A 27,993-nucleotide genomic window follows, 5' to 3' on the forward strand; every position below is an offset into this window, starting at 1 on the left:
TGCTCTATCTATAAACGGGCGGCAGGGAGAAGATAGACAGCAGACTCGCGTTAGCATCCGTCAAATTCTAGATCTAGGGAAGACGTGCGCCTCGATAATAGCGTTTCATCAAGTAGTGCAAGACTTGACGGTGATTACAATGCACTAAGAATTCCGAAGCCTCTGCCTACATCCACCTAGCTACAGTGCGCCATAGAACCGTATCCAAATTCCGGTCCCATAATATCGAATTAGGGCTTTAAAGACTTGATCTAGTCACTAGAAGGCTGAGAGTTTAAGAAGTAATAGGGGCGCAATATTCATATCTTTGCCTAGAACACGAAGAGCATGTAGGATGGTATATTTGATAGGCAGTCCCACTTATAGCGTTGGCTGTCCTAGCTCTCTGATGAACAGGAAGTTCATGAGAGACAGAAACAGGCACGAATCAACTTCCTACTGGTACTGCAATGACTAAATGGCTACGGACTACCTAAATAGATAAACACACCAAAGCCTACTAGAGATATCAGTCTCGTCTCTTCAGCAGGATTCCCTCAACTCTAGAACTATTCTTATATTACCGCGTGGGTACTAGATCGCGCCGTGAACGCATCCAAGTCCCTCAGACCAGTCTCGAGAACATCTAGCTTCTTCGTAAGCTCGGCGCGCTCCTTGACGGTTCCGTCATCCTCAGATCCCAGCTTCTCGACGTCTTCGTCGGAGAGATCCCACACAACGTCCGGAGAGAACCTGAAGGATTGATAGTTAGTACACTATTGGTGTCTAGGTAGTTTGGTGGTATACTTACACGTTTGGTAGGCATTGAATTAGGCAAGTCTCGATAGCATTGACGCTAACATCGTCAATGAACTTTTTCAACGCAACCTATAGACTATTAGCACCAGGCCTGAAATGTTGACGGCTCGTAGGATAAAGTATGATAGGCATACCTGGTAATACGCCGCAGCAACATCAGCCGCGAGCGAGGCGGAGTATTCCTTAACATTGGGCCGCGTTCCCTGTTGCAGGTGGGAGAGAAGGTTGCGCAGGATTACGCTGGTGGCTTGGACCGGTGCAGTTTTCGTTGTATACTTGCAGGCTTCGTTCGATAGGTCATCAAACTTCCGGTCATGACGCTGGGTCTGGATATCCTGCACCGTTTCCGTCAGGTAGTCGTTGTAGGTGATGGGATGAACGGATAGGTGAGGCTCTAGTAGTTCATCAACCTTGTCCTTTAGATCACCCCGGAGGCGGTGCAGCGCCGGCTGGATATGATGCTTCATGAGACGGGTCTTGGTATTATTGTCGCAGATCTCCGTGATGATCCTGTTGAACGTGCTAGCTGCTGCCTCGTGAATTTGCTCGACAAGATTTTGCGTGATTAACTCCCAAGGCTTGCACTGCCTGCTGAATAGGTCACCAACGACAAGGGGATTGAACGTGCCCGGAAGCTCGCGCCCTCGGCATTCTACCATAAGCACCTTTACCACTTCGAGGTAATCCAGTCTCATCACATATCTCCTCGACGATCTTCTGGTCGGCTCCAGATCGTCTTCGACGATTTCTAGGGCGTGACCGTCGACGCGCATCTTCTCAGCATAGCCACTCAGAATCTTCTGCACATGCGCCCGTAAACGTCTTTCGAAAGCGTCCTGCTGACCGGGGAAAGACTCGAAAAATTGATCGGCATATACCCCGTCGATGGCTGCCTGGACCAACTTGGATAGGACGCTGCTGATCCGCTGGAGATAGGTATGCTTCTCTCTCATGGTACTGCGGGCCTTTCCAAGCATTGCTAGCTTACTCTTGCAGTCCTTGATTCCGGCCTGTACCTCGGTCTTGACGCCCGGAAGCTCGGTCTGGATCTGCTTCCACAGGATGTCGCGCAACCGAGACCTTAGAGATCCTACGCCAAGGTTTGACTTGTCGAGGGTGTTCCAAACAGAGCCGGCAAAGAATTCCGCCTCTCTCTTGTCTCTCTCTTCAATCGTGTCGTTGGCCGTGACATGGCTCCTGTTGCGTAGAATATGCCAGCCGAGATGTAGCTTCACGTTCAGATTCTGCGCCAGCTCCACGTAATACCGCTCGCTATCGGAGTCGCTGTCAATCTTGTCAGGCTTCGTGATGAGACCTAGCGTCCTCAAGCCAGACGGGTCGATCTCCCGAGCAAATTTGGTCACCGGCTGGTTAGCAAACGGGTTATCGGCCGCGACGACGGCGAGTATGATGCTACGGCGCTGTCGCATATATGACACTACAAGGTCTTGGACTAAAGCAGCGTCATCGTCTGACTGATTCTTGTCAGAAGCGCCAAACAGGCCTGGCAAGTCAACCAGCGTCAAGTTGGGCGCGGTCGGGGACGTGCTCTCTATCCGCAGGATATCCGTGCTGAAGATCTTGGATCCCTCCCCAATTAGGCCCATGGCATCTTTGGCGGCTTCGACAATCTTCGGGAAGTCATTTTGGTTCTTAGTCTCTCCGGTGAATGCTAACAAGCGAGCTCTCTCCTTCTTGCTTCTGCTAGCGCTGGGCTGGATGTGTACCTTGATCTCCGGTTTATCGCCGCGGCGGAGAATCAATTCCGTAGCGAAGCGGGTGCACAAGCCTTCCGCGGTCGGGAAGGCGATTCCGGAAAGCGACTCAAGCGTGGAGCTTTTCCCGGATGATTGACTACCACATACGATGATCTGAGGTAGGTCTACGTAGTGACTGACGCCATGGGACCTAAGAGAGTCGACAATGTCGAGCAGATCTCGGTGGTTGCTAGATTGTACCAAACCGGAAGTCTTCTGGGAGATGTCTTGGGCAAGGGCGGTGGCCATCTTGGAGTGTTTTCGTGTTTGTTTCCGTGTCATCGAGCCTGGAATAAGAAGTGGGGGAGAAGGTGGAATAAGTTGGCCTCAAGGTTTTATCCTGAGAGGCGCGAGCTTAAAGATTGCATCCACAGATAAACGACCGATCTCAAGCACGCATATCTTAGATGCAAGAGAAAGATGGTTAGATTAGATCTACCCTTGTTGAGGGGACAACGATCTCGTCCGTGCACAAGACAAGATAAACGAGCTTTGAATAAGGTAACTACAACTAAGTGGATACAAAAACCGTTCTATTAGGGCCTGGGGCAAAGAGGAAAAGTCCAACGGGCACTTTGATAGCTCCTGCAAAGGTATCCGATGTTTTCATGGTGTTTACATGTACCTACGAAACTTGACCCAATTTCAAGGCTACATGTAGTACCCATTGTGCGTCTTTGTTTACGGATACAAGGACTCGTGATGCAGCATTACTAAAGGTAATGGCATCCAGATGAGTCTCGTAGTATCGTTATTGATTAAATCTATGTAAGGATTACGAGAATAATTATGTGTACGGAATACGATTATAGCCATTCTGTGGGCGGTGAGGCTCCACTCTTAGACGTACCCAAGTATTTTATTAAGAATTAAGAACATTATAACAGGTATACCCTTCTATCCGAGAAAGGGAGGTGACATATCTCTTAAAGAGCGTTTGTGTGATGTAAAATAACAATTTCGCTGTGCCTTAACCAGCGCCTCATTGCTAGGCAAATAAATGGTCGGGCTTTCCTTTACGATGATCTATGCTGCTTAATCCTTTCAGGGTTACAATATCATAAGTATTAAGGAGATGTCGGCTAAGCTTGCTGCTTCAGTGCCGGCTAATATGTGTAAATAGGTACGTACATATCTAATGTAGTTAATCTAGAGTTACCGCTTACAAGCGCCTATCAAGTGCTTCAGGATGCTTAAAGGTTTTAGATTCTGAATTATCGAGGAATACTTTCTTTTGAGAGTCTGGGAAATTTAGCAAACTGTTACGTCTGAGCTCCTATCTTTATACTTGCACTTGTAATAGCCTAAGAAAGATGCAGTTAATTTTAAGTCAGCACTGTTATTATTAAAAGGGATTACCATTTTTTTTTTTGTTAATATGTACAATTCAACACTCTGGAATTTATTTATGTCTTCTACATAAGCCACATCGATTAAGTTGAAGTTGGGGAAGTGGAGGAGAAAGGTACCTAAGGTATAAAAGCTGTGAAATATACCCTTACATCCTTGTTGAATATTAGAGCCTTTATCAACTACCTACACCAGGTAGGCTCTAAGCTTTTCATATCTCAATAATAACTACATCTATGGAAATGGTCTTGCATTACGAAAGTGCGTTGTTAATTTCCAAGGACTATGAGACTACCTCTACTTATAAGGCACCTAGGTACCTATTTGCCCTTGATGCCTAGGTTGTTTGTGCTTCTACCATGACGTGGATCACCTGGCAACAACATCTTATGTCTTGGATATGCCGTTGTTAAGATTTAGGTACTTACGTGTATGTCGTCACAACGGCCCGGCCCCAGGACCCGTCATGTCCTTACCTCCAAGGTACATGTAACGTTTAGGCACCTAACCTAACCCACTAAGTTTGCTGTAGCTCTAGCCCTGCATTTGCTCAGCTGCTGCACCTAACAGTTAGGCGCCCCACTTTCCCCTTCGTTCCTGCAGCAGCTGAACGCCGTAGGGCTGCTAAAATGTCACGCTTAACACTTGCCGGTCCGTTGGCCCCCACGGACGTAGTTGCCGGTTGATGCATCGTAAACAATAGGTTAATTCGGGTTTCTTCGAGACTCCCGTCGTCGATTCCTATCTTCTACTTTACACAATTAAACTCATTGGATTTTGTCCGAACAGAAATTCACAAATATTTGTTCAAGGAACACCTACTGGTGACTGACGCGGGAAGCAATTCATCAAGATGTCTTTTGCTCTCGGCGATCTCCCCGCCGAGCTGGTCGAGGATGTGGGAAAGCATCTCGACGATGGAGAGTTGTCTTCTCTCTCAAGGACCTGCCGCGACCTCCATAAGTTACTCATAAAAATCTTATATAGTCGGCACCAACTCAACCACGAACTCATGTATTACTCCGTCGAGCGCGGGAACATAAGCGTCGTGAGACACTTACTCGAAGCTGGCGCGAGTCCGAACCTTACCATATCCTCGGGACAAAACAGACTGTCAGTTCGTGTATTGCCTCTCAATTCTATCGGCCTATGTACCTGGATGAAGTCTGACAAAGTGCAACCCGGGCAACCCGAGCAACCTGGGCAACCTGGACAACCCCGTGTTCGACCCCTACCATACTATTGGACTCTCCTGCACGTTGCCGCAAGCATGGGAAGAGACGATATCGTAAACCTCCTACTTCAACACAAAGCTAAGACCGACATAGCTTCTAGAGGATGTTGCGATTGTCTCCTCCCGAACAAGGCACTGACATCCGAAGCAAGGCACTACGTCACACCTGTCTGGATGCCTCTTCATACCGCAATCTGCCACGGGCACGAATCGACAGCAAGACTTCTAATATCTCACGGAGCCTCGACCGGCGTCTCTCCGGATTGTTATCGCATCACTGCTCTCCACACAGCTTGCTTTTCCAACAATGTTCCTATAATCCGATTCCTCCTGAACGAAGGGCATCAGACAGATATCAACGTCCAAGACGGAAAGGGTTACACACCTATGGCATACGCGTACTTCACTAATAGTTGGCGCTCTATCGATTTCCTAGTAAATGCTGGGGCTTCGCTAAACGTCAACCTGGGATCATACAGTCTTATCGAACATGCCTGCCTCCGTAGCTGGTTTTATGACGCCCTTCGACTCATCAACTTGGGGGTGGACTTGGCGAAATCTTGCGCCGTGGAACACGAGGCTACCGATGCGGTTTCGGAACTGTTATTCCGCTGTTGCCAAATTGGGGAATCACTCAGATTCGAACCACGTTGGCATACCCGTCTTAGCCACGGGCGAGAGTTTGATCAGGAGCAGTTCAGAACCAGCGTCATTCGAGCACTTATCAAAGCAGGTGCTAACATAGAGGTTCGATGCCTAGAATACAAGCCCGATCGCAGAGACAGGGTCATAACCCCACTCATGCTTGCGTCCAAATATAGTCTCAACGAGGTTGTCGAAACCTTGCTCGCCGCGGGTGCCGATACGGAGGCGATGGATGGTGACGGTAATACTGCCTTGATGAAGGTTTGTGGATCCGGAGAAACAAGGGCTCATAGGCCTGAGGAGGCGAGGCTACGTACTGTAACAACACTACTAACCCATAAGCCGCAAAGTTTCGACAATATCGGCCGAGCTCTGAGGACAGCCTTAGGATCATGTCGCAACATGCAAATAGTGAAACTTCTTATCAAACACGCGAAGCCTGGTACGCTGGATGATGAGGACAGCTTCAAACTCCTCGGAGACGCGATGAGCCAACCAAACCATGATGTTGCCGATTTGCTTATGGAGAGCGGACTCAGAGAGCCTACTTCGGCAGAGATCGACTCTATTATCGATTCTATTATCGATAATTCTGAGGAGGAGGATGAAAATGACATGGCTATGAAATATCTTTCCAGATTTCCGCAATCATACGATCTGCTAAGGGACCCGAACCGTCTTCTCAACTGCATCAAGAAGGGACATGACGATTATGCCGAGTTTATGATTAGGCTTGAAATGCCGGCTAACCCCGAGTTCTTTCTAGTAGAAGCCTGCGGGATCGGTAATTTCGCGATTGCCCAAATGCTTCTAAAGAGGGGAGCCGATCCGAACCAATGCTCTGGCACCGACCTTCCTCTAGTCAAAGCTATTCTAGGAAATCATTATAGTGTGGTTGGCCTGCTTTTGGATCACGGCGCCATCGTCTGTCATCGGGGCTTTGATGCCTTGGACTTCGCAATCGTACGCGGCAGGACAGAGATTATCAGGACGATCCACACCCACCCTAGCTATCAAGCGACTAGAACGAAGCGCACTGCTTATCTAGAAAATGCCTGCTGCGCGAGCTTGGCCGCGTTCGGCGACACCTCCGTATTGCGCCTAGTACTAGAATCCGCAAATCCTAACGTGGTACTACCAACGGCCACGGTAACACCCTTACACCTATGTATAGCGCGAGGCCACGACTCTGCGATCCTCGTCTTACTCCACGCCGAAGCCGATATACACATGCATCTTGGTCCGGACGACCACAGGTCGGCATCTGCTATAAACTCCTTCTGGGGAACGACGCCGCTGGAATGGGCGATCAGCAATTCGCCTCGCCATCGCGTCGGTATTTTGCTGGACCGCCTGATTCCTGTGTCTCTAAGCAATCTTTGGCGCCCGCGACAAGAGATGTTGCAACTGCGCTACATCCGAGCCGCTTGCCGGAGACACGACCCGGAGGTGATAGAACTCCTACTCCACCACGAGCTCCCCCTCCAACTTCGTGACGACAAGGGAAATTCTTTCTTGAGTATATTCTGCCAAACTATCGAGAGCATCTGGCCGCTCGAAGATCCGAACCAGCCGGCGGATTTGACCGGTGAGAAGTCAGCCAAGTGCGTCATCGTCCTGCTCAAGGGAGGCGCCGATCCTCAGCAGAAAAACAACGAAGGTGTCTCCGCCTTAGACCATATACGTCGCATGATGACTTACGAAGGACCTAGCCACTTTCACCAGGAGGTCGCAAAGGCGTGGAATAGGGAACTGATCCTCGACGACGAAGGGATCCGCGAGAGACGTTAGCAATATAGCGGAAGTTGCTTCTAGAACGCCCGGAATCGACCTCCAGCCGAGTATCTAAGCAACCGCGCTCGTCCAGACCTCGCATCCGACGAAGATTACAGTGTACGATCCTAACCCGCAGCCGACCTTGCGAACGTTTTTCATGTATTAATAGCTCCTTGTATATTTGCTCATCGGTTAGTCCATTTTATGTAGCCTTTAGGTAGGAGTTTGGCCGAACCGTTTCCGAATGGACTCTCCCGAACCTAGGTACCTAGATAATTCGACGAACGCGCCGACTTACATACGAGACCGGACCTTGCTAAGTTCTATCCAACTCCCTTAACAGCGTGCCTCGTACTAGATTAACCTAAGCTAATAACTTTGAGCTTGACTAACTTGTAGAAGACGGCGATGCTTCAAGCAACTATATCTGAAATGGTCTCGAGGTTGGCCGTAGTAAGCTATAACTGCTCACATGTTAAGTATATTTAAGTAACGATAGAACCTCTGGTTATATAACGTAGTGTATAAACTATCCTGTCTCTCTCCATCTGACAGCCCAGACTTACTTACTATTTAGACGCCTCAAAAAAAAAAAACCTATCGTCGTTCTGGTTGACTTTGCGAGATTGATCAACGATTTATCGACATATCAACCACGAACGAACTCGGGTCGCGTTGCTAATAACAGCGCATCGTAATCTCAGCCTCGATAAATTGTCAATTCAACTTTCGCATCTGTTTCTCCATATATTCTGAGTGGAGTGTAGTTACAGGATTTGATATCTCGCACATTACCGTCTGAACACGGTCGAGTAGGAACGGTCCTGGATTGCACTCGTGATGATCGACTCGAGAATTATCGGCCGCACCAATATCGTGGATGATGACGTTGGTCATCTTAGAGTGAATGGCCACCACACTCTCTTCTACTTCATCCGCGTCGGGGAGCGGCCAAAGTCCCGCCCTTATCAAGCATAAGGTTATGGAACCGAGAATCATCGACTCGCACCTGCGAGGGCCCATCCAAACAGCGTGACGGCACCACCTTGGTTTCTCGTCAACCACAGCGAGGTTTTCAATCATCTCCCCAAATATACCCAGCAAAGCTCGAAGCGTCTGGACACGAATCGTCGAGATACGTTCTATGGCACTATTAGTCTAACCGTCTAGCGTCAGGGGTTAGCCCTTCTCCGGAACGAGTCTTACCGATGATATCAGGCGGATATTGAATTTGATCCGCATCGGTAGAAAATATCGCCGCCTCACACTCCAGCACCATCCTCCTAGACAAAGCCGAGAAAGTATTTTTCCAGCCTAACTCCCACGATATCCATAATATCTTAGGCATCAGCTCGTGCGATTCCCTCTCCAACTTCTCTACCATCGCCATCCACTTATTTGACCAGGGACCTAGGGTGCGTGTAGCATCGTAAAAGTGCGACAACATGGTCAAATCGTACAGCTCGTCGACGGAAAGCGTCTTTGGTATCTGTTCGAAGTGCGCGTGCGAAATGGAAAGAAGCACTGCCATCGCGGCAGGCTTGTCTTCGGGGAGGTTCACGATCCAATCATCGGCATCCTTGGCTTGATTAGATCGCCCTTCTGAGAAATCCCCGTACAACATACGGTCAAAGACTGGCGACGCGCGCGCGAGAGACCTGGAACAGACGGTGAAGACGACGGCCGCCGAATCGTGATCCTGTCCGATTCGAAGTTTGACGTCACCACGACGATCGAATTCTGTAAGCTGAGCTGACATGTCTACCTAGGGGTTGTTCCCAAGGCTCATGTTGGGTCTCGCATTAGGATCGGCAAACACATCCTAATATAATACATCGATCGTAGACTTTTCGACAATTGCTTAAGCAGAATATTCAGCACTACCTACGACGGACTGATCTCGTATCGGAGGTCAGTCGTAAGCTGAGCCCATCGCCAAGAAAAGTCTAGACTATCCGCCGAGATAGCCTGGTAGCGCGAGCGGTAAGTGTTGGTCCAAGTAAAAGGAGCCCCCTAAAGCATAAAACACGGCCCTATTATAACAGGCCTCGGGGTGGCGCAGAAACCGGGCACATAGTATCCCCCGGTCCGCCTACATATCATTTACTTGACGTATTTTGAGGCTGGGTGTAGCAACCCGAGTTAGGTAGGGCGCTTATAACCTTGGAGGCTCGGTCGTTGCTACCGGGATAACAGTGTAGGGAGGCCGGCGCACAGTTCAATGCAGCAGCCAAGATACTAGAGGAGTCGCGTATCGTGTTGGCTAAATAGGGGTTGTATCCCTAGCGATGCCGGCAAAGTCCGTCTCCTATCGTATCGTCGCTTCCATTTCGGTATCGAAATAAATCGACCTGGACCGGAAGCATCTGCCAAGATATCTAAATTTGATTCCTCCGAGCAGGAGGCCTCCGTGGTCAACTTGTTAACACCTTGTAGCACTGAAATAATAGCTCTAGCGTAGATAATATAGTACTGCCTCGTTATACATTCGTGATATCGTTCGTTTACGGTTTCTTCGATGTAGTCCATGATATAATAACCACTAGAGCTAACCGTCTGCATATATGAACCGATGACTAAAGGGCAAGATCAATTATATAGATCGTATACACTAAGACAAGCGAACACCATCTTGTTAGAAGGGGCGAAGGGCGAAAGGTGCTAGGTTCATCTCGAGTATTTTATAGGATAAGAAGTAAATTTGAAAGACCAAAGTTAAACCCGGCTGGTAGATTAACTCTTGTAATTTCTACTAATTCGAGGCCGTTGCAACTTGACTGCAACATTTAAAGCCATGCTGCTTTAGACTAGGACGATATTCTTGTTCTATCGCCTTTACCTTAGTGGCTTATTACAGGAGTCCAGGTACCTATCTCTTATATGTTGAGTAGTTTAATTCAATACATACGCGGACTATCAGAAAAGGTTGATTTCCAAGGCATTTCATGAAGGCTTAATATGTACCACTAGTATGTCTTTGCTCATTGGGTAGTGTCGGGTGGGCCATATTTCTTGCATCTTTAACGGTGTGATGGCGTCATACCTGGCTGTCGAATCCTGGATGTAGCCCGCTGAAGCGATACCAACCTGTCCTCGTAATGAAGCTGGTGGGGGCTTGATGCTTTTTAATTATAGTATACCGAGAGGGTGGTCCCGAGCAGCCATCGCTTGGGGAAATGGGGATGATATTGAATTCTGTTAGTAGCAGACGGACCACAACGTAGAAATATCAGTGACACAGTCTCGGATGGATTTATAAGTCGTCATGTAATATTAAACTTCTTTCGCGTCGCATGCGCCTGTCATGAGACTACATGTCGTGAAGGTTGATGGTGTCATTACTGGAAATGTTTTGGTGGTGATTCGTTCTTGGATGCCGACCGAAACCAATAGAAGATAATAGATCTGGTGTCTCAACGTGGTGGAGGTGGATGATGTGGTGGATGTGGTGGATGATACTAGCGTTGGGGCCCTGGATCTACATACATAAAGGTACATGAAGTGACCCCTGGAATGTTCAAGTACCTTTGCAGCTAAGGAGTTACGTACCTCATGCAGTAAGGGATGCATTCTGGGTCCTACAGCTGGCAGATCTTGGCTTGACGATTTCAATACTAAACCTGCAAGGGGAATTAAATGAAGAGGTTGCAACTAACGTTAATTACCCAAGACACTTTATAAAAACCGTTGCAGTCAATTATTTGATTATTGTTTCAAAAAAGTACTGGGTAAGGCTAGATTCACAGGCTCACAGGCTCACAGGCTTAACGTGACAATCTTCCGGGACTGTGGAATGACAGGCTTATTATTAGTACCCGGATCGTGATCTTCGGGATTCTCGGGTGCCAAGACGGCCGGACGCATAAATGGCCCCACTTCTTGGATCTCGTATAAGTCACAGCCACCAAAGGCTTTGACCAATCGACCGGGCCGCCGATAATTCGAAACCCGGTACTCAGCCTCCAACGATCAACTGCTCGTATAGAATAATCGTGATTGGGCTGTATTCCGAAGTGACAAACATATATATATTACGTATATTACGTATTCTCGAATATCTTGATTCGCTAGTATAAATGGAGCATATACTCAGATCAGGGATACGTTAAAACCTAGGATTCTTTTAACAATACTTTTATGGTGCCATTTGTCACGTTTCGACTTGGTCTTTCACGCTTCCTTCTCTTATCACTCGTCCTTTCGCTCTTTGACCGTTTCAAAGTAGTTTCTTAGTTCGCTCATTTTGCTTTTTGTCGTAGATATTTGCCATAAGAAACTTTGCGCAGTCGCAGTTATAACTACCTGTTATACCAATCTGCAACTTCAACTTGTCTACGCAGTCTAATTCCGTTAGCTTGACAAGACCACTTACATCGATCTCTAACGACCCGACGAACTACTGTAATGAGAACTTAAGATGGATCCGGCAGAGAACCAACCCTATTCTAGAGGGTACGAGCTGCGGGATATTCCCGGAGACTCAACTGTAAGTCAAACCCCCATTCCGTAGCTATAACAACAAAGAGCTTCTCTAAACTAAATCGCAAAGGATAATCTTAACTATCCCGAGCATGATCCGTATGGTGATCGACCCTACTCGCTGCGCGGTTACGATTTGGGGGGACCCAACCGCCCTCTTTCCCCTACATCCGTATATAGTGGCGACACTGCCGCCCGAGGAGTCTATCACTTGCCTCACGCGGCGACCGTAACCCATGCCGCGGACGATTTCGAGCAGCATAACTTAGGCAACGGCTTCGGCTACGGTAGACCTCCGTCGACTTATAACGAGCTGGAAACATGGGCGGAACGACAGCAGGCTCCTATCGAGAGCTTAAGCGGAGGGGGGATTCGACGTCGCAATACTCGCAAGATCAAGTTGGCGCAAGGCCTTCAGGGTTCCGTCTTGAGCACCGAATATCCGGTCCCGACCCCCATCCGCAACGCCACGGAACCCCAGTATCGAGATCTGGAGGAATTCAGAACGATGCGGTACACGGCGGCCACGTGCGACCCGGACGATTTCACCCTCATGAACGGATACGACCTCCGCGCGCGCATGTACAACCGGCATACCGAGCTAGTCATAGCCATTACCTATTACAACGAAGATAAGATCCTCTTCGCCAGAACGATGCATAGCGTGATGCAAAACGTACGCGATATAGTAAAGCTCAAGAAGTCGACATTTTGGACAAAGAGCGGACCGGCATGGCAGAAGATAGTAGTCTGCCTAATATTTGACGGTATAGAGAAAGCTGATAAGAGCGTGCTCGACGTTCTAGGAACGATGGGAGTTTACCAGGACGGCGTTCTCAAGAAGGACATAGACGGTAAAGAAACGGTCTCTCACATATTCGAGTTTACGAGCCAAATCTCCATCACTCCCGACCAGCAGCTCATCCTACCGAAAGAAAACGACCCTACCAACTTACCTCCCGTGCAGCTACTATTCTGCCTAAAACAAAAGAATAGCAAGAAGATAAACTCGCACCGATGGCTGTTCAACGCCTTTGGTCGCATCCTGAATCCTGAGGTCGTGATCCTCATCGACGCCGGAACCAAGCCCAGTCCAAAATCCCTACTCGCCTTGTGGGAGGGATTTTATAATGATAAAGACCTCGGTGGCGCTTGCGGCGAGATTCACGCCATGTTGGGCAGACGAGGCAAGAAGCTGCTCAATCCGATAGTAGCTATTCAAAATTTTGAGTACAAAATCTCGAACGTCTTGGATAAACCTCTGGAGAGTGCGTTTGGTTATGTCACCGTGTTACCGGGCGCCTTTTCTGCTTACCGTTTTCGGGCTATTATGGGCCGGCCCCTGGAGCAGTATTTTCATGGCGATCACACGCTGTCGAAGATCTTGGGTAAGAAGGGCATAGACAATATGAACATTTTCAAGAAGAATATGTTTCTTGCCGAAGACCGAATTCTGTGCTTTGAACTCGTCGCTAAGGCCGGCCAGAAGTGGCACTTAAGTTATATCAAAGCTGCCAAAGGAGAAACTGATGTACCCGAAGGTTAACCCCCCCCTTTTCTCTTTCTCTGTTATATTCTGCTCGGCGAGAATTGCTCCCAGTTATCCACCGCAAAGTCCGAACACTAATTCGGGGAATGATTGCTAACGCATTAACGTTAAATAGGTCCCGCCGAGTTTCTAAGTCAGCGACGGCGTTGGCTAAACGGCTCCTTCGCGGCGACGCTGTATTCTCTCATACATTTCAATCGGCTCTACAGGTCCGGGCACAGCATCATCCGGATGTTCTTCCTGCATATCCAGTTCCTGTATAACATCGCCCAGATCTTATTTAGCTGGTTTTCTCTCGCCTCCTACTGGCTCACTACCGTCATCATCATGGAGCTTGTCGGCACTCCCGTTCCCGAGACGGGATACCACGGCTGGCCGTTCGGCGACATCGCCACGCCGATCGTTAACGTGGTGCTCCGATACCTCTACCTGGTTTTCATCCTCATCCAGTTCATCCTCGCTCTAGGCAATCGCCCCAAGGGTTCGAGGCACTCCTACATCGCCTCGTATGTCGTCTTCGGCGTGATACAGACCTACATTATCGTCCTATCCTTCTACCTGGTATTCCGCGCCTTGCAAACGCCCCTCGGCGACCAGATCGACACCTCCAGCGCCGGAGCATTCTTCGAGAGCATGTTCGGCGGCGGCAGCGTCGCAGGCGTTATCTTGCTCGCCATCGTCACCATCTACGGTCTCAACTACGTGGCTTCGTTCATCTACCTGGACCCTTGGCACATGTTCCACTCTTTCCCTCAGTATCTCGTGCTGGCGTCTACCTATATTAATATCGTTATGGTGTACGCTTTCAATAACTGGCATGACGTTTCCTGGGGTACTAAGGGCTCCGACCAGACGGCAGCTCTACCGTCCGTGCACGTCATCAAGGATGAAAAGACCGACGCTCCCGTGATCGAAGAGGTCGAGAGGGAGCAGGAAGACATAGACAGCCTATTCGCGAAGACCGTATACAGAGCCCTTGCTCCAGTCGAGGAAGAGGAGGTTGTGGAAAAGAAGGACACGGAAGACTCGTACAAATCCTTCAGGACCGGCCTAGTTATCACGTGGATATTATCGAATTTGCTGCTCATCGTCCTCGTTACAAGCGACGAGTTCGAGTCTTTGGGCGTAGGGGTAAGTGTCCAGCTATAATTTTAATAATCCGTTCTCTGCTAATATAATTGTCTAGAAAGCATCACAGACCCGAACTCCCGGATATTTCCGGTTCCTCTTATATGCTACAGCTGTCCTCTCCATCATTCGCTTCATCGGATTCCTGTGGTTTATAAGTAAGACGAGCATCATGAGTTGTTTCGCCAAGAAATAAACTTGGTTCAGTATCGGGCGTTTAGGAGGCTTGCATACTTGAAGATTTAGAAAATGGCGTCCGACGAGATAGCGTCCGACGAGATACCGGAGCTTTGATATTTGGATTCATGAGTTTACCGAGACCAACAGCTGTCACCGACGCTCTTGACGACGAAGGCGAGATTTTAGAAAATATGGAAATCCGATTTAATATCAGGCTAAGCCATATTTTATTAGTATATTGCATAATGGAATGGGGCGTGGACTGGGTCGGCGATATTGCACAAAATTTTTGAAGAGGCATTCACAGAAGTAGACTCGCCGCCGGTCGATAATAGTGAGTCTGTTTTGGGATTCCCCGGAATGCTATCTACGGCATTAGGAACCGACAATAAGAGTAGCTAGTATGCTCGAGGCGGCTAGGCTTCGGGACCTTTCTATTATATTGATACTAGCGAATAATAATGAGCTAATATATGGCAAAATTTAATTTCATCATATTATTATACTGTGACTTTTAGATACTGTGATCATCATGAGCACACGCGGTGAGTCTCGACGAAGCATGGCCAACGTATGAATAGTACGGATTATCATAACTATGATCCTAGCTTTTACTAGCAAGTGTTGATAATCCGGGTGGTATTTTGGTATAGTAGTTGAGGCCTTGTTCGCGCTATAGTGACGGGGAGAGTTGAATGGCATAGGTACCTGTAAAAGCGATTATAAGGAACACAGCTTGATACCTTGGCGTACCCAGTTTAGCATATCATTCCTACGGCAAAGGACTGTATATCTTTCCATTAAAAAGTGAATATCGTTAGAGATAATAAAACAGATGTTGAAACTACCCAAGCATTGCCTGCTACGCGTCGATGCGCAATTTATGAGCTGGAGGTGCTATAAATTAGAATAATGAACTAGTAGTCGTTGAGAAGCTAGCCTGGCTAATACCTATGACAGTGTGAGTATATTAGTATTAAAGCTATCGCTGATTCGAATATTTCAATGTCGTTAATATATCGTGCCTTAATATGATAGTGGTATCTCGAACAGAGCTACCCAACGGTGGATGTTCAACGGTAATGCTACGTATTCCCATGCGCGGTTCTTACGGCCGTAATATAATAGACCACAGAGAAAAGTAACAGCTTGCGACTATATTACGTTTTCTTTCATGTCAAATCTCTTTCTAGACTAATCGGTAGCCAGGCAAGATGTGTGCAAAGCTAGAGGCATATTGCTACGCAGCTACTGTCGTAAAAACTCAGTAATAACAGCAATAAACTGATCGTATCCATCGATGTACGAAACGTGCCCGGCATTTTTTATGACCTTAAACCCAATAGAAGCCTGCGAATCTTTCTGTTTTAGTCCCCGCTCTACGCCGTCCTTTAGCTGGAGCATATGCTCAGGTAGATCTGTATCGTTTTCCCCTACTACGAATAGAGCACTGTCGATTCCTTGGCCTGCCTTCTCGGCCAACGGGATTAGATCAAAAGTGTCACTGCGGAGAGCTGCGCAGCAAGTTTCAAAGCCGTCGATGCTCGTCGTGAGCATTATTTGTCGCACGCGGCGCGTCTCATCCGGGTTGGCACTCATCCACGCAAGGCCGAACCAGCGTTCGAGAACGGATTGGACAGTCCCGTCCATGGATCCCGTTTCCCTAGCTTCCCTAATCATCGGGTCAAATATATCGGTATCTCCGGCTCTGAGCGGAGAGCAGGAAATAGTATTGCAAACCACCAGCTTCCCGATGATGCCGGGATACTTCGCGGAGAATACTATGCCAGTCGCTGCACCCATACTTACGCCGATCCAGGCGTGCACCCGCGAAATAGAAAGGTGGCTTAGAAGTTCTCGAACGTCGTCAGCCATGGTCTCCAACGTAGTCGAGGAGAGATCTACCGGGACGGAAGAAGCTCCGTGGCCGGGATGATCATAACGCAACACGCCGAAGCCCCTAGAAGTAAGCTCCGGAACTACATGATCCCAAGTAGCAAACGGCGCGGCTAATGAATTAGAGAGGAGGACAATAGGCGCTTCCGGTCTAGAAGGTACTGGCGTCAAGGCGTAGGAGAGCACGCGCGAAGACGATAGGGATAAAGAAGAAACCGAAGTTGCCATGTTGCCATGTATGCGGATTTGGATTCGATAACGAAGTAGGGCGATGTCATGCAGTTAACCAAGAGCCAGGTTACCATTTATCTTGGTTCATATTTTGGCGGTCCCTCCCGAATTATTAACCTAGGATAACGGGGCTAACATATTAGTTCCGCTATGCCCGGGGCCGGTTTATTATATGCTATCATATTGATCCTCTCACTGTCTCGGTATCTCCGTGTTATCACCAGATCTTACTCTTAGGATTTGTATCGAAAGTCATACCGTCACGGTACTATGGTATAGCTTCAGCCCGGAACCATACCAGGATCTGCTGGGTTCACTAAACTCTCAACCGATACTTAATTGATAATTGGGGACTTTCAACGTCTATAAAGATGCGGATACTTGACCGAGGGTTGATAAATATAAACTGTTCAATTGATTTAAATATTTAAAATTATTTAAACGTTGTGTCTTGTTAACGTTGGAGGCGGTAAGCGTTGAAAATATTTTAAGCGTTAAAATGGGTTAAACGACTAAACCTGAGTAAATGTATATACATATTTACCAATGTGTGATAGTATCAGCGTTTAGTTACATATGACTATTGAATAACCATTAATTATATTCAACTATTGGTAAACTGTTTATTATGGAACAGCTGAGGGCACGTCCCGCACGATTTATGCAAATTATACACTTGGAGATTACTCTGAACTCTCATTACATACCTACCTCTAGGTATAACTACCTTATATAACTACCTTATAATCTTGATCACTGTCGTAATACAGACCTCATGTTTTGGTAGCTTTCTCACATAACATCGCTGCCAAATCCGCAATTGTTAAGCTGCCCGCTAAAAGTTGTTGGAATGGTACGTCGACTTTGAATTCGCGGAATATCCAGTTGCGGAACTCGGCGCCAATCATGCTATCGAGCCCGTGGCTTGCGAGCGATTTGCGTGTCGCCTGGATGACTTCATTGTCAGTCATTAGCAATCTTGCTAGCCGCCGACTTAAATATTCTGTGACGGCCTCGACGGCCTGCGCTCCGCTAGACGCTTCTCGGATCGTAGTCATAATGTTATCCGTACTACTGGCTCCCAACGTCTTCTCATTCCCGGTCTCCCCTTCTACCGCAGTTGCTATCCAACTGAGCCGTGGATCACCTTCCCAAGGAGCATGAACACCGGACGTCTTGACGGCGTGCCCGAAGCGACGGGGCTGAATGCCTACTACGACGTGGTCGAAATCGGAGGGTAGTTTGCTCTGCGGTGTCATAGCCACTTCAAATGCTTCGAGCATCTCTTTCTCCCGGATTCCGTACATGCCCTTCATTCTGATAGACTTCTCGAGCTCAGGGTCGTCAGCGATGTGGCCGATTCCAAAGACGGCCGGGAGGATGAGCGAGACGGCGGGAAGGCCGCGCGCTCGACGGTGGCGTGCTAGAGAATCGAGAAATGCGTTTGCTAGGAAGGATATATAAGTTTCAAACGCCAACAAGAATTCTTGGGACGATTAGAGCTATGTTACTCACCGGCGCTATAATTGGTTTGCCCACTAGAGCCTAGAGTTGCTGAGATGGAGCTGGTCATGACGAAGAAGTCAAGGGTCTCGTGTTTGAGCACCTCGTGCAGGTTCAAACAACCCCTAACTTTCGTATCGACTACTTCTTGCCAGGCGCTTATTGTCATGTTCCAAAAAGTAGCATCGCGATAGACGGTAGCCGCGTTGACGATGCCGCGTATGGGAAAGGCAGGATCGAGCTTGGCGATGGCTTCGGTAAGCTCGTCTCGACAGGTTATATTCGCACGCAACACCAATACTTCAGTCCCTCTGTCTCGGAGGGACTGAACGGTCATTGCGGCTACGGGATTGTCGGTACCTGTCCGCGATATAAAGGCAAGGTGTTTCGCACCCCGATCCGCCATCCAGAGAGCGACCTGACGTCCAAGCCCGCTGAGACAACCTACCATTAGGTAAGTGACATCCTCCTTGAACCTTAGTTGTTCTCGTGAAGGGACGACCTGTTTTTAGATGGATTAATAGAGCGCATCTTCACAGGGCTTTGGGGTCTGACCTTGAAAAGCGCATCTTGGTCGTAAGAAACGACGATCTTGCCCGATATCATATCACTTGGGATAGACTGCAGAGCCTCACTAATTTCGGTAGGCCCGATGACATTAAGCGGACGAAGTGGTTCGATATCTCCTGCAGCATATAGTTTCATGCATCGCTCGAGAACCCTTGAACGAGTTATTTTAGACATCCTATAGGTTGACGAAGCACTGGTAGATCTTACCTTGCTATTGACCCTTTCCTGTGCCGAATAATCTCAGCAATATCGAAATGAAAGAGACTTATACTCTTGGCCTCTGTCGACAATGAAGATATGATAGGGTTATAGTTGCTCGTATGACCAAACGTCACTACTCTACCAAACAGTGTCAGTTCTCGACTACACTCAACGACGGTCGCTTTATCGGTAGCTGTCGAGCAGAGTATTACATCAACTCCTTTCCCAGCTGTTGCCTCCTGCAACTTTAAACCGATACCGGAATTGCTGCTATTGATTATACGATCCGATGGGAGTAGCTTATTATCCCGGATATAGTCTTCTGCGGCAGCCGACGAGGTAACGACGATGGCATTCGCCTTAGACACGCGACAGAGTTGAATCGCGGCCAAGGCAACTGCACCCATACCGTCGATGATCACTACATTTTCTATCGGCTCCATTCTCGCTAAGATCTCCAGACCGTAGATAGCGGTGGCGAACGCGGAGGGCAAGGTCGCCGCCTCCTTCAACGAGGAATTATAATTATGCGGTAGGGGCTGCACAAGTTCTGGAGAAGTCCGCTGGAAAGTTGCGAGACGGTCTAGTGCGAATCCAGCCACTTTCGTGCCAGGCTGTAAGTTGTCCACTTGCTTCCCAACGCGCGTCACAGTTCCAACTATCTCATGACTGAGAAATGTCGACTCGTCGGCGCCGTCAAACGCCGAGAGGCCTATGGCTGCAACGTGTACTTCTACTTCATAAGGTTGTATAGGCCCTGACACTCGGTCGTTATCCAAGAGAAAAATTGGCGTCCCGTTCTTAATTTCCGCCCGTACTGCTGGATGATCGCGCTGGTAAACCGGAGTGGTTTCGTTGGGGTTGGGTACAAACTGCCTATTCAGGTCATGATGCGGGATGAGACGTCCTATGTGAACGATACCGTCCCTCAAATAATATTCAACCTCCCCATTCCTACCCTTAGTCCTCTGACGGTCAGCTATGTCTGTAAGGAGCGCGGCTACGCGAGTCCTCGGCGTGTTTTCAGCATCGAAGTCGACAGTCACGAGATCCAGAGACCCTTTCTCCCGGCGGAGCGTCCGAGCGGCGCCCGCAGTCATGCCGCACTCCGGTTTATCGCCGGTGAGCAGGCCGCCGCACGTCACCCAAGTGAATGCTGATGCGCTCTCGGTAAGGTTTATCAGCCCGGCCAAATCTTGCTCGTTTAGACACGCGAGTAACGGAATATCGGCGTCATCTAGTAGAATGACTTGCTCGCCCGAGCCCTTGTCGACGGAGCTAATTGGTAACGAATTTACGTTCCAGCCGTAATTCTTGAACCTGTCAGAGACCACCGATACAAGCGGCGAGGGCGAGTCTCGATAAACAAGTTTAATATTGCCGCAGTGCGACTTGACGCCGTTTGAAATTGAAGGGCTTAGGTGTACGGCTATCTTCGTGACGGTGCCGTCAGGCAACGCTTGGTCGATAACACAGGAGAATCCAACATCTTCTAGGGTACGATTCCATACTTGACTCTCATCCGCACTCGTCAGAAGGATTAAAGTGCCAGCTGGATTAAGAACTCTAAGGACCGGCTCTAAAGTCGCCATCCGAACCTGGTCGATCGCCGAAGCAAGAATCAGGTCGTATCTTGTATTTGACTTAACAATGTCGGGAGCGCCAGCATCAAGATCAACGAAGCTCAGCGCTTTATACGCAGAATACCGGGCTTTGAGAACATCTTTGATTTCCTGGCACGGAGCCGCGATGGTTATCTCAAGGGACGACTTGATTTCGAGAACGACCGGAACAAGAGAGTCGCCAAGAGATAAAACGTGCATATCAGGATTTTTATGCAGCATGGAATTCACGATAGTGGCTAATGGCTGATCCGACAGAACTCCCGCCTCGTTTGCCCAGCTTAGATAGTCAGCGTCGATTTTCCAGTCTAGCTTGACATAGAGATCTTGTTGGGGATTTTCTTGGATCCCTCGTGGAAGAGCAGACCTGTACAAGAGTGACCTCGAATCAGTCATATCGACTAGGAGTTGTCCGTCGTGTGCGATGAGCTGCACGTTAGACGAAAATGCTCTGTTACCCAGCTGCGGACACCAAGTCTGCACCACACATCGGCTAGCAAGCTGCTCATCCGACGGGGGAAAGATAGTAGTCTCGCCAAAGTGCGTCGGGATCACGCCGCATCGCAGGTCGTCAATTTTCCCTCTGTGCATCGTCGCATGAAAAGGTTGGAGGCACGCATCTAGAACGGCGGGATGCAATACGTATCGAGACTCTGCACGCATCAGACCGCATTCTTTACTGATTCTTATATCTCCCCGAGCGACATGCAATTTCTCGTTCGTGTATATATCACTGATATGATGAAATGCTGGTCCATGATCGAAACCTACAGTACGGTTCTTCTCGAGCCAATCGATATAGGAAGCACGATGGGGAGTATCAGGCAGCACTTGAGGCTTGTAATCGGAGGCCCGGCCCTTTACATTAAGAGCAACCAAACCCGTTGCGGCTTCTATCCACGCGCCATATGAACATGATGAGACGAAGAACCAGAACCACCGCGTTGCGTCTCTATTCTTAGACGCGCCGAGCTGATTGTCCACGGGCTGAAGGCGAAATAACGTCTCGGTCCCTTCATCATCATCTGGAACCACGATGGCGGATGTAATGGCTACATCCCGCATAGTGTAGCTATGAATCTCGATTGGATCTCTAGATTCCATATTCACCTGTGTAATTGCTTCAATAGCTAGCGCAAGGTATCCCGTTGCTGGGAGCATCACCTCGCCCCCAAGACGATGGTGGGTTATCCAAGGTATATCTTTCTGACGCAGGATATTCCGCCAGAGAAATTCTAATGCTGAGGTACCAGCGACGCGACGGCCAAGAATATCATGACGCGGCTCTTTCATAGCGCGTTGCTCTCTACTGGTGCGCGATTCGGCAAAGCTATGCTTCGGATATGTCCAGTGGTAGGTGGGAAGATCAACGAGGAGCGATCCCGTCCTCACGTCAATCGATCCATTATCAAGCAACTTCTCAACCTGGGTTACGGCGGCGATATCAATATCGGCATTTCTTATCCATAGGCTTCCGGCAAGTCGGAGCATCTGATCCCCATCATGCTCTTTTCTCTTGAGCGTTGGCAGGTAGCCTACACCTTTCTTATTAATGGCCTGGCATATTTGCCGGATAGGGCCGCTCAGGGCCGAGTGAGGTCCAACCTCTACGAGAAGGTTGATCTCTGGCATTTCGTTTAACATGGACTGGACCCCTTGATCGAAAAGAACCGGGTTGGTAAGGTTGTCCACCCAGTAAGATCCAGGAATTCTTCCCTCTGTGTAGTTCAGCTTTTCCGTTCTGACGGTCGAAAACATGGGGACTTTTGCGAGAGCGTTCGAAATCAGACTTGGCTCCTTTTCTAGAAACTCCATATACCTTGCAGCGACGTCCTTCATATGGTGCGAGTGATAAGCCTTTCCATTCGTCTTTAGCATACGCGCAAAGATCTTCTTCTCGTCAAAAAACTCCTTAAGCCGTTCTACGGATTCTCGATCGCCGCTGAGGGTAGTGCTATTGGGCGAGTTATGGCAAGCCACAACTACCGCGGAGTTGCACGAAAGCTCGTCAACAAGACGACTAGCTTCTTCCGGGCCGATTCCTACAGCAATCATTGCACCATCCGTGCTGAGATTCGCGGCTACTAGTCCACGAAAGTAGGCAGCAGCGATTGCGGCCTCTGCAGAGATGAGTCCAGCAGCGTAAGCCGCGGCCATCTCGCCTGCGTTCCACGAGTAAGTATAGTGTTTAAAAGGCTGTGTTAGTAGTGGAGAAGAGGCCTTACCAGATGAATGCCCGATCGTAGCAGAGGGCCTTACTCCCCAATGGGTTAGCAAGTCGACGACGGCGATCTGCACGGCCGTACATAACGGTTGAGAGTATTGAGGATCATCCATCAAGTTCGCATCTTTCGAGCTCGTCAAAATCTCTTCAATATTCCACGAATTCGGAACCGAAAGTGTGGACAAGTGACGATCTAGTCGGCGAATCGTCTGGAGAACAGATGGAAATACGTTCAACAATGTCGCGCCCATCTGCGGCCATTGTGCACCTTGACCTAGTTGTCATCACGTTAGGAACGTCTATCTTATCGCGGTAGTATTAGGACCTAGGTATTGATGTATACGTACCTGTAAACACAAAGGCTAGACATGCTGCTTCTTGGGGAGCCGAGCTGATTTCGCAGAGCGCGCCTTTTACGTCAGACTCGAAGCTTTCTCTACGGGCAACAGCGAAAGCTCGCTCCTGGAACTTCGTCCTGCGAAGCCCTAAAGTGTAAGCAAGGTCAACAAGAGAGGCGTCCTGGCAGCGAGTTGAAAACGCCTCGATGTTGTTCTGGAGCGTCGGTCTATCATGGGCCGAAAAGAGCAGCAAATGCGGCCGACCGGCGTCAGGCTCTACGCACCCCAGTTCATCTTCTATACCCTTAAGATGGCGCATGGATCTGTGCGCGGAATATTCAGGCGCGACAGACCGTGCGCTTTCGAGAACAGCGTGTGCTACTGTTCCTCCATACCCGTATGCGCTGACGCCAATCCGGCGCGACGACGCAGAAGCTGGAAACCCAGTAGGCTTTGTAACTACCTTGACATTCATTTCGTCCCAAGGTACTACAATAAACATTATTTAGCGAGAAGAAATACCATAAGGTAGCGGAAAGATCAGGTTCAGCTTACTGCTCGTACTGAGTTTCGTAACACCGGCGGTTGGAGGAATGATGCCGTTCTCTAGAGCCAGCACCGCCTTAATCAAGGTTCCTATACTACTAGCCGCCTCGCTGTGGCCGATATTCGATTTTACCTAGTTCTATTAGCCAAGCACGGCCTAACTAGAGAGTAGGACTTACGCTCCCGATAAGTATAGGATCTTCTCGGGGTCTAGAAGCGCCCATCGCCTTGTGAATAGCTTTTACTTCGGCAGGATCTCCAATAGGAGTTCCGGTACCGTGGCACTCTACATATCTCGTCTCACTCGGCGACAATTTCCCCAGCCTATAGGCCAAGGAGATGACATCTGCTTGGCCCTCTATACTCGGATGAGTGATACCACTGACCCCATCTCCATGCTTACCATTGCTGTTACGCGAATCGGCGATTAGGTGTATTCACCAGCTTTGATTAGGTATACGAGTGGAAAAGAACGTACCTCCCGGTTGCGGTAGCCCTAATTACCGCACGAACAGGTTTCCCTTCCCGAATAGCCAAGCTTAGCGGCATGAGATATAGAGCTCCCACACCTTCAGCTCGTCCATACCCGTCGGCCGCCTGGTCAAAGGGGCGTGATCGACTACTCGGGGACAAAACCCCCAGCTTAGCCGTATTCATATGCTGATCTACAGTCATAATGATATTAGTGCCTCCTACTATAGCACTATCGCATTCGCCAGTAGAAATCGCCTTGCAGGCAAGATCCAGGGCGTATAACGATGACGAACAAGCAGTATTGACAGTTAGGCTATAACCGGAGTTAGCAAAAAGCCCAGACGTTGCGGCTTGAGGATATATTAGGTACCTGGGGCCCTTAAGGTCAAAGACGTAGCTGATACGGTTTCCGAGTATACCTGTATCAACACCCGTCGCCGTATAGGCGTGCCTAAAGTCGGGCTCCTTCATCGTCATGAATTGAAAGTCATAAGAAAAGCATCCAATATAGCAGCCCGTGTTTCGGCCGGCTGCGTCCTCAAGAGTAGTCCCACTGTTCTCCAAAGCCTCGTAGACGACTTCCAACAACTTCTTCTGCTGCGGATCCATCCACATGGCCTCAACCGGGGATATCTTGAACAAGCTAGGATCAAATGCGTGAGGATCATCGTGTAGAAAGTGCCCACCCGGGACATTGAAGCTTCCAGGTCGCCCATTATCCAAATGAAGATAGGCGTCAATGTTGAATCGCGAGCTAGGCACCCTGTCGGTTTTGGAACAGCCCTCAGACATCAGAAAATTCCAGAAGTCCGTTGTACTCCGAATATTCCCAGGCAGCTGGCAACCTTAGTTTAAAGATTAGTACATATCTAAGGAATAAGGAAGTTAGGCCTAGAAACACGCACCTATACCCACTATAGCAATGGGCTCTGGCCCTTCTGCGTGATAATGATCCATGATGAATCCGTCTAGCCCCTTAAAATGCCTGGAGTATGGAGTAAAGGGTACGTATTTCTATTAAATAAACCTATATACCTTAGACACTTATATCGTAAGTAAACATAAACGTATCAAAGACGATGATTACCAACGAGGGCTATTAGGAGATAGACCTAGAGTTATAATCAAGGCATAGAACGTTAATTCACCAAGACTACGGATGAAATAGTATTGACTGCCAAAATATAAGACTAGTACTGTGTTGCACAAAGAAACACAATACATGATCATATCATCCGAACGTAAGATCCTAAGTCAAGAAGTGATTACCCACCATCATCAGGTCATACAGAATCCTTTACGTCTGAGGAAGTTTACTTGCATGTAAGAACGTTTATAGGCTCCAAATTGCATAACTTCCAACCCTAAAGATAGTCCCATTCCCGTATAGTGAGGCAAGTATTGTAGAACTTATGAATTTAGCTGTGAAACTAATAGTCTATGATTATAGAACAGTAAATCCGAGCAGAAACCGCGTATGCTACTAAGATTGCGAGCGCTTGTAGAAGCAGGCTGGCAGGATTGGCTGCGTTGGGGAAAAAGGAAGAGAAAATAAGATCCAGTTAGATGCAGGTAGTACCACATTCCGCATTCGAGTAATGTACCCTCTCTAGGCCTCAAGTGCGTAATATCTAACGTTAACGAAAAACCGTTGAAATCTTTTGATGGCTCCGCAAACCTATTGGCGCTTAGTAGTTGAAAAGAAACGTCTTACATGCCTACCTCGGTACCTACCTATCAGCTAGGATGACTTTTAGAGGCAGGCCTCGACCCAACACGACATATTGAAGATAAAAGGACCGTGTCGCATTGGTGAACCACAGAACAGATACTGCCAAGACTATCTACAAATGCCTTTGGAAGTAATTCAAGTAACCATTCGTGCAACATACTACCGTAAGACCGGTGGTTACTTGATATCGACAGCGAATTCGCTATCATAGCCCTGTTATGTTCATGTTGAAAGATATAGTTAGTATATCAGGTTATTATACTGTACATTTGCTGCTGTGTTACCCTCCATGTGTTCTGGGAGGATTTTGCTTATTCCTCCCAGACATTAACGTTTAGGAGGCGTTCCTTATTTATTATAAACTCTTTCGGGGCGTAATTCCCTTCACGCTTTAATAAATACCGCGAGGTAATATGTATGTAAGTAATTTCTCCAGTAGGTTCCCTTACCTCCATCTACGGAAATAGAGAAAATTAACTCGTTCGCGTCTTTGCAGTGTTGTTGACTTTCAACTATTTTCTCTTTAGCACTACCTTGGATATTTACAATGGCCTCGAACCTCACATCGTTCCCTCCTTCCTATATAGCGGAGACGACAGGGCCGCGCCTCATTGCCATAGCTAGTGTATTCATAGCCTTAGATGCCAGCATCGTCGCCCTTCGTTTCGCTACTCGTATGACCCATAAGGCAAAACTAGGGGTCGACGATTATATAATTATTCCGGCTTTGGTATTCTCCTTGGGCATGTGTGTCATTTCAATCGGTATGTCCTAGGCTAGTCTTTCCGTTCCAAATATCTCGCTCACCCGTATCTATAGTCGAAGTGAAGATCGCAGGTGTCGGACGTCACTTGCCCGTCTTATACATCGAAGATCCGCAAGCCGTGGTGAATTGGGCCAAATGTGGTTACGCAATAGAAGAGATATATTGTGCTGCAGTTGCTATCCCTAAACTCTCCATCCTAGCATCATATCTGCGCATCCTTACCGCTAAGCCTTACCGGATTTCGACCTATATTATCGGAGGCATCGTCAGTGCGAATGCAATAGCAGGAATAATAACATCGCTTGCCTCCTGTCGGCCTTTTTCCGCTCGTTGGGACATAAATCTATCTACCTCCAACTGTCTTGATGCGCCACGCTTCTGGCAGGGCATAAACATTCCCAGCATCGCCACCGACGTGATGATGTTGCTATTGCCATTACCAACCATATGGGGCCTTCATATTGATAAGAAGCAGAAGATTGCCCTCTCAGGGGTTTTCCTTCTTGGAAGTTTGTGCGCAGTCTTATTAACTACCTACCCTAAAAAGAGCACATGCTGATATTTTCTAGCGGGATGATTGCTTCCATCATTCGCCTTGTCGTTACTTTCCGAGTGACTGCTTTGAGTGACGGTACGTGGGATTCTGCCGACATCGCGACTTGGTCTCTTGTAGAATCAAGTTGCTATTTGATTGCGGCTTGTCTTCCAGCGCTACGACCGCTCTACTTGGGTGTAATAAATACGTTGAAGTCACTTAGCCCTTACTCCACAACGCAAGGGCAAAGCTCTTCGGGGCTGGATAGCTCTGCCAACCCTAGGAGACATCTCGATATTGAAATGAATCCATATCGACGGATAGGGCCACTAGGAGAAGAGGCATATTGTCCCGAATATTCCTCAAAGGCCGGTCAAGTTCCACCGACAGTTGCGACACCAGTTCATGCCTTTGACGATTCGCCTCACGTTAAATATTAATCTAATATTAATTATATTC

At 48.3% G+C, this 27,993-nt stretch overlaps 7 protein-coding genes across 7 annotated transcripts; 3 read left to right on the forward strand and 4 right to left on the reverse strand.

The window, feature by feature from the left end:
* Window positions 1–260: 260 nt before the first annotated feature.
* Window positions 261–3,008, reverse strand: F4817DRAFT_121812 (P-loop containing nucleoside triphosphate hydrolase protein). The gene is made up of 3 exons (XM_049297645.1): window positions 933–3,008; window positions 791–867; window positions 261–732 (listed from the first exon to the last, which is right to left on the reverse strand). Exons 1-3 carry the CDS (start codon window positions 2,835–2,837, stop codon window positions 555–557), a joined length of 2,160 nt encoding a protein of 719 aa, XP_049158448.1. The 5' UTR covers window positions 2,838–3,008; the 3' UTR covers window positions 261–554.
* Window positions 3,009–4,758: 1,750 nt separating this feature from the next.
* Window positions 4,759–7,575, forward strand: F4817DRAFT_359095 (ankyrin; the record flags this gene model as incomplete). Its single annotated transcript, XM_049306105.1, has 1 exon — window positions 4,759–7,575. One exon carries the CDS (start codon window positions 4,759–4,761, stop codon window positions 7,573–7,575), a length of 2,817 nt encoding a protein of 938 aa, XP_049158449.1.
* Window positions 7,576–7,948: 373 nt separating this feature from the next.
* Window positions 7,949–9,558, reverse strand: F4817DRAFT_121916 (uncharacterized protein). The gene is made up of 2 exons (XM_049297646.1): window positions 8,767–9,558; window positions 7,949–8,702 (listed from the first exon to the last, which is right to left on the reverse strand). The coding sequence occupies exons 1-2, from the start codon at window positions 9,317–9,319 to the stop codon at window positions 8,278–8,280; spliced, it is 978 nt and encodes a 325-aa protein (XP_049158450.1). The 5' UTR covers window positions 9,320–9,558; the 3' UTR covers window positions 7,949–8,277.
* Window positions 9,559–11,525: 1,967 nt separating this feature from the next.
* On the forward strand, window positions 11,526–15,407 carry F4817DRAFT_339150 (glycosyltransferase family 2 protein). The gene is made up of 4 exons (XM_049303512.1): window positions 11,526–12,046; window positions 12,110–13,580; window positions 13,704–14,719; window positions 14,775–15,407. The coding sequence occupies exons 1-4, from the start codon at window positions 11,978–11,980 to the stop codon at window positions 14,910–14,912; spliced, it is 2,694 nt and encodes an 897-aa protein (XP_049158451.1). The 5' UTR covers window positions 11,526–11,977; the 3' UTR covers window positions 14,913–15,407.
* A 484-nt stretch (window positions 15,408–15,891) lies between these two features.
* F4817DRAFT_339152 (zearalenone lactonase) lies at window positions 15,892–17,459 on the reverse strand. The gene is made up of 2 exons (XM_049303513.1): window positions 17,282–17,459; window positions 15,892–17,218 (listed from the first exon to the last, which is right to left on the reverse strand). The coding sequence occupies exon 2, from the start codon at window positions 17,018–17,020 to the stop codon at window positions 16,145–16,147; it is 876 nt and encodes a 291-aa protein (XP_049158452.1). The 5' UTR covers window positions 17,021–17,218; window positions 17,282–17,459; the 3' UTR covers window positions 15,892–16,144.
* A 337-nt stretch (window positions 17,460–17,796) lies between these two features.
* Window positions 17,797–25,458, reverse strand: F4817DRAFT_316435 (putative polyketide synthase; the record flags this gene model as incomplete). Its single annotated transcript, XM_049300675.1, has 11 exons — window positions 17,797–18,470; window positions 18,539–19,028; window positions 19,082–19,247; window positions 19,304–23,081; window positions 23,145–23,417; window positions 23,491–23,970; window positions 24,037–24,160; window positions 24,207–24,435; window positions 24,506–24,814; window positions 24,872–25,346; window positions 25,407–25,458. 11 exons carry the CDS (start codon window positions 25,456–25,458, stop codon window positions 17,797–17,799), a joined length of 7,050 nt encoding a protein of 2,349 aa, XP_049158453.1.
* Window positions 25,459–26,780: 1,322 nt separating this feature from the next.
* On the forward strand, window positions 26,781–27,974 carry F4817DRAFT_316436 (uncharacterized protein; the record flags this gene model as incomplete). Its single annotated transcript, XM_049300676.1, has 3 exons — window positions 26,781–26,997; window positions 27,053–27,512; window positions 27,569–27,974. 3 exons carry the CDS (start codon window positions 26,781–26,783, stop codon window positions 27,972–27,974), a joined length of 1,083 nt encoding a protein of 360 aa, XP_049158454.1.
* Between the last annotated feature and the right edge of the window lie 19 nt (window positions 27,975–27,993).

The sequence above is a fragment of the Daldinia loculata genome (genome assembly GCF_022478755.1).
Source record: "Daldinia loculata strain CBS 113971 unplaced genomic scaffold F4817scaffold_28, whole genome shotgun sequence".
Lineage (NCBI taxonomy): Eukaryota > Fungi > Ascomycota > Sordariomycetes > Xylariales > Hypoxylaceae > Daldinia > Daldinia loculata.

Bases quoted from the DNA above. Each gene is read 5' to 3' on its own strand.
- F4817DRAFT_339152 (XM_049303513.1), bottom strand. From the start codon at position 17,020: ATGGCAACTTCGGTTTCTTCTTTATCCCTATCGTCTTCGCGCGTGCTC.
- F4817DRAFT_121812 (XM_049297645.1), bottom strand. From the start codon at position 2,837: ATGACACGGAAACAAACACGAAAACACTCCAAGATGGCCACCGCCCTT. The intron at 868-932 runs GTATGCCTATCA...AATAGTCTATAG, and splicing joins TTGCTGCGGCGTATTACCAG to GTTGCGTTGAAAAAGTTCAT. The intron at 733-790 runs GTAAGTATACCA...TCAATCCTTCAG, and splicing joins ATTCAATGCCTACCAAACGT to GTTCTCTCCGGACGTTGTGT.
- F4817DRAFT_121916 (XM_049297646.1), bottom strand. From the start codon at position 9,319: ATGTCAGCTCAGCTTACAGAATTCGATCGTCGTGGTGACGTCAAACTT. The intron at 8,703-8,766 runs GTAAGACTCGTT...ATAGTGCCATAG, and splicing joins ATATCCGCCTGATATCATCG to AACGTATCTCGACGATTCGT.
- F4817DRAFT_339150 (XM_049303512.1), top strand. From the start codon at position 11,978: ATGGATCCGGCAGAGAACCAACCCTATTCTAGAGGGTACGAGCTGCGG. The intron at 12,047-12,109 runs GTAAGTCAAACC...TAAATCGCAAAG, and splicing joins ATATTCCCGGAGACTCAACT to GATAATCTTAACTATCCCGA. The intron at 14,720-14,774 runs GTAAGTGTCCAG...ATAATTGTCTAG, and splicing joins TCGAGTCTTTGGGCGTAGGG to AAAGCATCACAGACCCGAAC.